The sequence below is a fragment of the Oncorhynchus nerka genome, unplaced genomic scaffold (assembly GCF_034236695.1).
Source record: "Oncorhynchus nerka isolate Pitt River unplaced genomic scaffold, Oner_Uvic_2.0 unplaced_scaffold_1615, whole genome shotgun sequence".
Lineage (NCBI taxonomy): Eukaryota > Metazoa > Chordata > Actinopteri > Salmoniformes > Salmonidae > Oncorhynchus > Oncorhynchus nerka.
The window spans coordinates 40,195-50,424 of record NW_027039700.1 but is presented as its reverse complement, the minus strand read 5'-3'; the positions used below and the strand labels follow the sequence as shown (position 1 = coordinate 50,424).

General features: G+C 43.8%; 1 protein-coding gene across 1 annotated transcript in view; it reads left to right on the top strand.

Moving 5' to 3' along the window:
* Positions 1-205: 205 nt before the first annotated feature.
* The window catches only part of LOC135568327 (collagen alpha-1(XIX) chain-like), a gene marked incomplete at its 3' end in the record, with an annotated part of 45,788 nt that continues 35,763 nt past the window's right edge, over positions 206-10,230 (top strand). Inside the window, exons 1-4 of the mRNA XM_065015203.1 lie at positions 206-359; positions 1,451-1,575; positions 3,019-3,099; positions 3,758-3,857. Coding sequence (XP_064871275.1) covers positions 1,488-1,575; positions 3,019-3,099; positions 3,758-3,857 — 269 coding nt within the window. The remainder of the gene's footprint in view (positions 360-1,450; positions 1,576-3,018; positions 3,100-3,757; positions 3,858-10,230) is intronic.

Sequence of the window (10,230 nt, the reverse complement as noted above, 5' to 3'; positions counted from 1 at the left end):
TGTACTACTGTATGTGATGTTCTCAGTCAAACAACAATAATCTCATAGCTAAATACATTATTTTCTCATTCATAAATATTGTTTTCTCATCCAAATTGTGGAGCGTTTCCATTGTAATGCCTCCACCGGTGGCGGACTTGGGGTCCTCCATGCATTCCAGTAGCCTAATGAGAAAGTGGGAGGGTCAGTCAGTCGGTGCGACTAATAAGGACACGAGGATCTAGTAAGAGATCCCATTCTCACTTTTATTTCTTTACAAGTGTACTTTGGATTAGCAACCGACTATTTTTCCAAACATGCGTTCATAAACGTTCATGGATTAATGCGTTTTTATGCTGGAGGAAACTTTCTCACCAATTGTAAGTAGACCGGTTTGGTTTGATATTCATAATTTACAGGTTGAATAATAATGGCTGCTTGAAATCCTCCTCTGTAATGCCATGTATCGATACAAACTTATAAGTAGGGGTCCTTGGTTAGTGCGTCTAGCCTTGTCGTAGTTTGGCACTTTAGTGGTTTTGCGCACAGCTTTAGTTCATGTTCTGGAACTTGTCTGTCTTTACGGGACGGCTTCAGTCACTCGAAATGATGTATGAACATTCCGTTATGTTCGTGTAAATAGGCTATACTGTGTGTAACACTTGTGTAGCATGCAGTTTGTCCATATGCTCGCAATAACCGTATTAGGCTGCAGTGAACGGAATGCATAATTACGCGTAATTTGGTAAGTATATTTAATGATTGAGGAGCCTTGAAAATGTGAAAATATGAATACCGCATAAATGGAATACACTACCATGGAATGTCTGGTCCGCTAGTTCCAAACAATCTGAGTTGCAGCTGTGGCGCTTTTCAATGTCCGGGAAGACATTATCACTGGTTTGAATTGTGAGATTGGCACGTTTGAGGAATTTGGCATCTCTCCATCGAAGTTGTATTTTGTCAGTTGGCATCATGCGCGTGATCTCATCTCACTATGAACGTGATCTGTGTCATACTGTCCCGGGACAGTTATGTTCAGGTTCAAATTCATAATTTAGACTAGTTCTACATAGCCGACCCCATTCTATTTGTTTCAGTTTGGTATAGCCTACAAAGCGTGACTCTTCTGTTTAGCCTATTTTCCTGGTGATATGATTGCGCCATAATAACGCAGCAACTCTTGCAGTGGACCTGTCGCACCTTGCTCTCACGCCTTCAGTTGAGGTCTGCAGCGGAGCATTGGTTATTTTCAACTGTGATACGACACACATTACATTTGCAGTACACACTTTTCGTTATGTGGTAGAAAAGGCGCATCTCATTTTACAGTTTTCTGTGTAATAGATTACTAATACTTCACATACTTCATTAATATAATTCATTTCAAAACAAATGTATGGAATTCATTCATATGTTACTGTAAGATGTAGGCGTACTATTTGAATAACTAACTTGTGTTTTATTTTAGGTTTTGAAGGAGTATTTTCTCTTGCATCAGAGAAGACATGAGTTGCTTGTTAAAATGGGCAGCTTTCCTCTGGATCGCACAAACCATTCCCTGCACTGTTGGAATGGCATTGAACGAAAGAATAGGTATGTAATCTAACACAGGAGGCTGCTGAGGGGAGGACCATAATAATGGCTGGAATGGAGTGAATGGAATGGTACCAAACACATGGAAACCCTGTGATTGATGAGTTAGATACCATTCCATAACAAAATAACATGTTTTATTGTCACATACACCAGGTAGGTCCGGTGAAATGTGTTGTTTTACAGGGTCTGTCATAGTAATAAGCCACCCTTGGAGCAAATTAGGGATCAGTGCCTTGCTCAAGGGCACATCAGCATATTTTTCCCTTTGTCGGCATGGGTATTTCAACTAGTGACTTTCAGTTACTGGCCCAACGCTCTAACTGCTAGGCTACCAATGAGCCACCAACCTCCTGTGGCATGTAAGGACACTGTCACCAACACCAAGATGACTTTGATCTCACAGACACTCTCCTTAGGCTTAGTTTACAGTGGGAAGACATTTTGGGAGCTATGTGGTACACACAGTTTTGGAATGTATATTTCATAGCACGCACTAGGCTAGGCTATGTGGCTGTGCTCAAGATATTGTCTGAAACAGGCAGTATTGTTTACATCCCTTGAAATACATATAGCTAAAAGATAACTACATTACAGGTTGTTGCTACCTGTTTGAGTTGACTTTTGAGTGGTACTAGCACGCCCTTCCAATAACGTTGGGCTAACATTGGTGTTGTCACAGTAGATGATCATGGTCAGATTTGGCAGACAGGAACATGGCAAGTCATTTGTTTGCAGTTTTAGCTACAGTATACGGTCTGGGTCATGTTCAGTTGGCACGAAACTGAAGAAAACCGTCCCAAAAAGACAAACTGGGAAGTGGTATTATTTGAACTTGTCTAATAAGAAACACCCGTTCGTGTTTTCCATTGCTCGATGTTGTGAAACGTTTTGCTACACGACCCCGTAGCCGTGCCCCAGTCTCCAAGAGGAAACATGGCTCAATAGAAAAAGGGTCAAAGTTGAGCCCAGTTATAGTTAGGTCTCTTTCACCACCTCTAATTAACAACACTTCTACATCCCTGTCTGGGCTGTGTGAGGCTGCGGCCCAAATGGCACCCTGTTCCCCATAGGGCACTGGTCAAAATTAGTGCACTATATAAGGAATAGGGTACCATTGGGGACGCGGATGCATCTTAATGAATGGGTGGTAGTGATGACTAACAACCACTGATGTGGTGAGTGACTGAAGTGCCCCTCCACATGGAAAGACACTGGTCACGTCACAGGCTAACTACTATATTGCAGTCCTGCTGTGCACATCAACCAATGGTTATGTGCCAAGTCCTCAATCTCGCTGTCGGATATCAGATCTCAACGTTTTCGTCTTTGATGACTGAAGTGTTGAGAAGGTATTCTGCACTTATTTGCTGTCTGCATCTTCATTTTTACTTTCATGAATATGAACCTTGTATGGCTGATGATGTTATCCCTGTTTTCTAGACAACTCTAGATGTCCTCCATTGAAAGTAGACAAGGACCTGTTTTCCTACAGTTTAAATGGTCCACAGCCAGAATTCACCGGTAAGAATTACAGTGTTATGGTGTACAAGTTCCTCAATTGAAATAAATCCATCTCTCTCTCAATGGTTACATACCAAATGGCACCCTATTCCCAACATAGTGCACTAATTTTGAACACGGCTCATAGGTCTCATAGGGCTCTGGTCAAAAGTAGTGCACTATATTGAGAATATGGTGCCATTTAGGACACACAAATCTGTTTGGCTCTGATCCAGGGGGGTAATAACGTTCATGTCTCAGACGTGTCGTGAAAAACATGAATATGTTCACAGGTTATGTAACACAGAACAGAAATACTCTGTAATTGAGCCTGCGCTAACAGACGTGCACCAATTTGTTTTAGGGAGCACTGATGGTCAAATCTATTGTCTTTGAAGTAATTATGCATAAATTAACTATATTGTCCCATAGGAATGGATCAAACTGGACAGGAGTTTGATGTAAATCTAGAAAGTCGAGACTCAATCCATGTTGTTGGATCACCGCACTGGAGTTTAAAACAACACCTTGTAACACCTAGTGCCAGTTTGCTGAGCACAGATCATCTCCATAGAAAGTGTTTTTATTCCAGCTCAGGACGAGGCTGAATCTATGTCAGTGAAGCAGACTTCCTGAGTTTAAACCAGCCCTTCTCGTCCTGTTGTCTCTTTTCTTTCAGGTTTTGATTTGACAGAAAAGTTTCTCCTGAGAAAGGGGGCAGTGACAGAGGAGCGGCCATCATTCCGGCTGGGGAGCAGCCCCCTCATCAAGCCAACAGAGTGAGTAGTGCCAGGCTGGGCCAGGGGGACACTTGGGTGTGACTGGGGGTAGTTTCATTACTCTGGCCTCACACTTGTTGAGATAATCACAGATCGAGTCATTCAGATCTCCCACGGGTGTATCCTTCAAACAGTATGCATGACAGCAGTTTTGTTGTTCGCCAAAGCTTGCTAGTATCCATGAAATGGGCGTTATCTCTCTAGTCGCTGAGCGTCAAGTCTGTGTGTTTCCTCTGTTCCCTCTCCTTTCATTGAAACTAACTGCTCACTGATAGCTAGAGGAGGGAGACATCGTACACAGAGTGAGTTGAGATGGGCCTGCTGGGTCAGGGACATCTTGGGTGTGACTAGAAGGTAGTCTGGCCAGGTCTATTTGGGCACTAGTTACTGTACGAGTCTGTCAATCAGTGTGTGATCATGTTGCTTTGTTTTGGAATTGACTGAAGTCCTGATCCCTCAGGCCATGTGGCTGTGCTCTGTTGGAGCGGTTTCCATTAAGCTCTGGCTTAACAGCATACAGTACAGCACAGGTGTAGGATCTTCATTTGAGCCAGTTTGCTACAGCAGGAGAAGAATCCTGCAGCAACAGGAACATCTGAATCATTATATTGTGGATTATAATGAATGGATGCTTTTTTAGGGGTTGATACATTTTTGTGATAAAGAATCAAGTCTGAAATTTCAAAGTGGAAATTTCAAACTTCAGAATCCTTTTAAAATATCAAATGCACTACACGTTCTAGTTCTCCTGCAACAGGGTGATCAAGTTAAGATCTAACATCTGTAGGTTGTGTACTAATGATCAAGCTAATGGCCGCGTAGTGTTCTTTACTTGAGATAATTGGAATTGCCAGTCAGAGTAGAGGCTGTGTGACTGAACACTTTATTGAAACAGGCTCTGGCTTTAGGAGATATACTATAGAGACACGAGAGTAGGCTTACATGAATGTACTAATGGACTTTTACTACATTAAGTGTACTAGTGGTTATACTAATGGATGCATTGTGCTTTACTTGAGCTACTGTAAGTCAAAGATAAATATATGTTGGTGGTTTGTATTATGTGAGAACCAGAGGTGAGGTCATGGACGTGCTGGGGTTTATAGTCTATCATGAGAGATATTACCTCAAGCAAACCACCTGATTCGGTTCTGTTTGTCCAGCTTGTTCCAATGGATTTCTATAGACTCTGAAGGAGAGACATACTGCACAACATTCACAGAGTTGTTTAGAGAGTTTATCCACCTATTAAATGGACAAACTCACTCACATAAATCAGTCCCCCACATGGCATAGACTGGCCTGGGATTTGAAAACAAGCCAGGATGATATCTGATTTCCGTTGCAGCAAACAAATATTTTCTCAGGGTGTAGGTTTGTCCGCCTCCTGTTCAGCTGATATGTGGAATAAACTGAGGTTCCACGCTGGCTCACTGCAGGATGACATCTCGTGTCATCAAGAGAGAGAGATCAGAAAGAGAGAGAGAGAGACAGAAAGGATACCCGAGAGAGAGGGACCAGAAAATGAGAGACCAGAGAGAGAGACCAGAGAGACAGAACGAGATACCAGAGAGACCAGAAAGAGAGAGACCAGAAAGATATACCAGAGAGAGAGAGAACAGAGAGAGACAGACAGAGAGAGACCAGAAAGAGAGAGAGAGAGAGAGATAGCAGAGAGAGAGACCAGAAAGAGAGAGACCAGAAAGAGGGAGACCAGAAAGAGAGAGAGAGACCAGGGAGAGAGAGAAAGATATACAAGAGAGAGAGAGAGAGAGAGAGAGAGAGAGAGAGAGAGAGAGAGAGAGAGAGAGAGAGAGAAACCAGAAAGAGAGAGACCAGAGAGGGGGAGACCAGAAAGAGAGAAAGAGAGACCAGAGAGAGATAGAGAGAGACCAGAAAGAAAGCGAGAGAGACCAGAAAGAAAGAGAGAGATGCCAGAGAGAGATAGCTGAAAGAGAGGGAGGGAGGGAGGGAAAGAGAGAAAAAGAGAGAGGGAGGGAGAGAGAGACATGGGGTGAACCCTGATCCAGCCTACACAGATAATTCCATGTGCTTTGGTTAACAAGGGCAAACCGAGATGGACTACGCTACTGCAAGACGTGTAGAATAATTTGTACAGAATATTGATATACATTCTGATTTGAGGGAGGACCATTTTTTTACTCAAGGTTAAAGATAGCCACCGCTGGTGGCTATAGCTTGAAAGGGTGCGTCCCAAACGGCACTGTATTACCTACAGAACTGGGCAAAGGTAGTGCACTATATAGGGAATAGAGTACCATTTGGGACGACCCTGCTATGTATGTATGGCCTCCCGGTGATGTTTAAGGTGCATGGTTTTTTGAAAAGCCATTTTAATAGATTGTCTAGAGATGAAGGACTAAGTCATATTGATTTAAGGTCAACAGCAGGGGGGGAAACAGTGTCCCACCTGTAAATGATTTGTATGTGTAGAGACCTGGTCATGTGATATACTACCGTGGTGTATATACAGGTATATGATGCTACTGTGGTATATATACAGGTATATGATGCTACTGTGGTATATATACAGGTATATGATGCTACTGTGGTATATATACAGGTATATGATGCTACTGTGGTATATATACAGGTATATGATGCTACTGTGGTATATATACAGGTATATGATGCTACTGTGGTATATATACAGGTATATGATGCTACCGTGGTATATATACAGGTATATGATGCTACTGTGGTATATATACAGGTATATGATGCTACTGTGGTATATATACAGGTATATGATGCTACCGTGGTATATATACAGGTATATGATGCTACTGTGGTATATATACAGGTATATGATGCTATTGTGGTACATATACAGGTATATGATGCTACTGTGGTATATATACAGGTATATGATGCTACTGTGGTATATATACAGGTATATGATGCTACTGTGGTATATATACTGGTATGAATTCTGTGGTATATATACAGGTATATGATGCTACTTTATGTTTGGACTCCCCCCTACACCCCTCTGAGAGTTAACTTGTGCTGAACATTGGAGTATAGGACTCTTCTTCACTTCTACTTGCTCTGCTCTGTGACAGTCCTGTGTGGCTCAGTTGGTACAGTGTGGTGCTTGCAACACCAGAGTTGTGGGTTTGATTGCCACGGGGGACCAGTATGAACATGTACTGTATGTACTCACTACTGTAAGTCTCTCTGGTTAAGAGTGTCTGCTAAATGACTACAATGTAACCTGTTTGGTTTTTACTGCAGAGACTCATGTGGAATCATCAGTAGAACTGGAATGATAAGCAGTATTCACAATATATAGGATCTTATCAAATGAAAGTGTGTAACAACGAGATGTCTATGAGATGGATGGACGATACCCCGCACGTTTAGTGGCAGCAGTGGGACGGTTTCCCCAGCTGGTTTAGGAAGACAAGTGCTTTTCACAATATCCATTGTTCCATCCGTATGGTTTTGGCTTTGCTAAAGAACGACCTGACCTGTCGTCCTCCTGGGGAAGACAAGACGCAGGATATTTTTTGTGTTTTACAGTACATTACACAACTGTAAACACACACACTCACTGTCCTGTCCTCTCTGGTCAGTGAGAGGAATCACTGAGGCAACATGTTTCTCCAGCCAGTCCCTGTATATCCTCTTCCTCCTCTATGGCCTGGGCTGGCCTGCTGTGCCTGAACCTGTTGGATGGAGATCAGAGTGAAGGAAGGCAGAGAAACAGAGAGAGAAAGGGAGAGTGAGAGAGGGAGGGAGGGGAGGAGAGGGGAGGGGGAGGAAAGAGACTGACAGACAGACAGACAGATAAATGGGAGGGGGGTTAAGGGGAGAGAGAGATCGATGCTGAGAGAGATAAAGCGGGAGAAGAAAAGAAAAGAGCTCAGATAGGGGGTGAGAAAGAGGGGGAAGAGAGAAGGGGGAGAGGGAAGAGAGTGTGTGTGAGAGGGGGAGAGGAAGGCCTGGGCTGGCCTGCTGGGAGAGGGAAGAGAGTGTGTGAGAGGGGAGAGAGAAGGAGAGGGAAGAGAGTGTGTGAGAGGGGGAGAGGGGGTGAGAAAGAGGGGGAAGAGAGAAGGGAGAGGGAAGAGAGTGTGTGTGAGAGGGGGAGAGGGGGTGAGAAAGAGGGGGAAGAGAGAAGGGAGAGGGAAGAGAGTGTGTGAGAGGGGGAGAGGGGGTGAGAAAGAGGGGGAAGAGAGAAGGGAGAGGGAAGAGAGAGTGTGTGAGGGGGTGAGAAAGAGGGGAAGAGAGAAGGGAGAGGGAAGAGAGTGTGTGTGAGAGGGGGAGAGAGAGGGGGAAGAGAGAAGGGAGAGGGAAGAGAGTGTGTGTGAGAGGGGGAGAGAGAGGGGAAGAGAGAAGGGAGAGGGAAGAGAGTGTGTGTGTGAGAGGGGGAGAGAGAGGGCGAGGGTAGAGAGTGTGTGTGAGAGGGGGAGAGAGAGGGCAAGACACCGCATTCATCCAATTATCTGAGTACTTTGACAGGTGATGTTGCCTGTCAGCTGGGAGGTCCGGTGGAGGGGGACTTGAGAAGGAGGTAGGGGGGACAGCATGAGGTGCAGAGGACCTCCCCTTTCTCCCCTTTCCTTCCTCCTCCCCTTTCCTCCCCTCCTCCCCTCCTCCCTTTCCTTCCCCCTACCACCACAACCTCCAAACATCTCTCGCTTTACTCAGGAAAGGCAGAGGGGCTCGACTTTCTGGGCCTGGTTAATGTTCTGTCCATCTGGCAGCTCCCAGGCCAAACTGATACTCTTACCCAGAGTAGGATCTCTCCTCTCTTAGTGGACTGATTGTGTGATTAATACTGTTCCACAGAGATGGAGGGATCTCTCCTCTCTTAGTGGACTGATTGTGTGATTAATACTGTTCCACAGAGATGGAGGGATCTCTCCTCTCTTAGTGGACTGTGTGATTGTACATTGTGTCTGTATGCCAAGCTCAATGACAGGTTCTGGAGTTCAAAATGAAATCAAGTACCACTGCTGTCTGTCTGTCTGTCTGTCTGTCTGTCTGTCTGTCTGTCTGTCTGTCTGTCTGTCTGTCTGTCTGTCTGTCTGTCTGTCTGTCTGTCTGTCTGTCTGTCTGTCTGTCTGTCTGTCTGTCTGTCTGTCTGTCTGTCTGTCTGCCTGTCTATCAGTGGTGCTGTATGTCTGTGGTGGTGTCTGTCTGTCTGTCTGTCTGTCTGTCTGTCTGTCTGTCTGTCTGTCTGTCTGTCTGTCTGTGGTGGTGTCTGTCTGTCTGTCTGTCTGTCTGTCTGTCTGTCTGTCTGTCTGTCTGTCTGTCTGTCTGTCTGTCTGTCTGTCTGTCTGTCTGTCTGTGGTGTCTGTCTGTCTGTCTGTCTGTCTGTCTGTCTGTCTGTCTGTCTGTCTGTCTGTCTGTCTGTGGTGCTGTATGTCTGTGGTGCACACACTATTTTGTATGTTGGTGCTATGTCAGTGAGTTATGGATGGTGCTACTGGATGGTTGTGTTGTTGTCTATTCATGAGTGGGTTTGGTCTGTAATCTATCAGGTGTTCCATTTCTATATCTGTGTGTATCTGTAGTGTAAGTCTCACTGTGTTACTGTATTCTGCCCTGTAATGTTAGTCTTAGTGTGTTACTGTATTCTGCCCTGTGATATAAGTATGTGTGTTACTGTATTCTACCTTGTAATGTTAGTCTTAGTGTGTTATTGTATTATGCCCTGTAATGTTAGTCTCAGTGTGTTACTGAATTCTGCCCTGTAATGTTAGTCTCAGTGTGTTACTGTATTCTGCCCTGTAATATAAGTCTCAGTGTGTTACTGTAATCTATCCTATAATGTAAGTCTCAGTGTGTTACTGTAATCTACCCTGTAGTGTTAGTCTCAGTGTGTTACTGTAATCTATCCTATAATGTAAGTCTCAGTGTGTTACTGTATTCTACCCTGTAATGTAAGTCTCAGTGTGTTACTGTAATCTATCCTATAATGTAAATCTCAGTGTGTTACTGTATTCTACCCTGTAATGTTAGTCTTAGTGTGTTATTGTATTATGCCCTGTAATGTTAGTCTCAGTGTGTTACTGAATTCTGCCCTGTAATGTTAGTCTCAGTGTGTTACTGTATTCTGCCCTGTAATATAAGTCTCAGTGTGTTACTGTAATCTATCCTGTAATGTTAGTCTCAGTGTGTTACTGTAATCTACCCTGTAGTGTTAGTCTCAGTGTGTTACTGTAATCTATCCTATAATGTAAGTCTCAGTGTGTTACTGTATTCTACCCTGTAATGTAAGTCTCAGTGTGTTACTGTATTCTACCCTGTAATGTAAGTCTCAGTGTGTTACTGTATTCTACCCTGTAATGTAAGTCTCAGTGTGTTACTGTAATCTATCCTATAATGTAAATCTCAGTGTGTT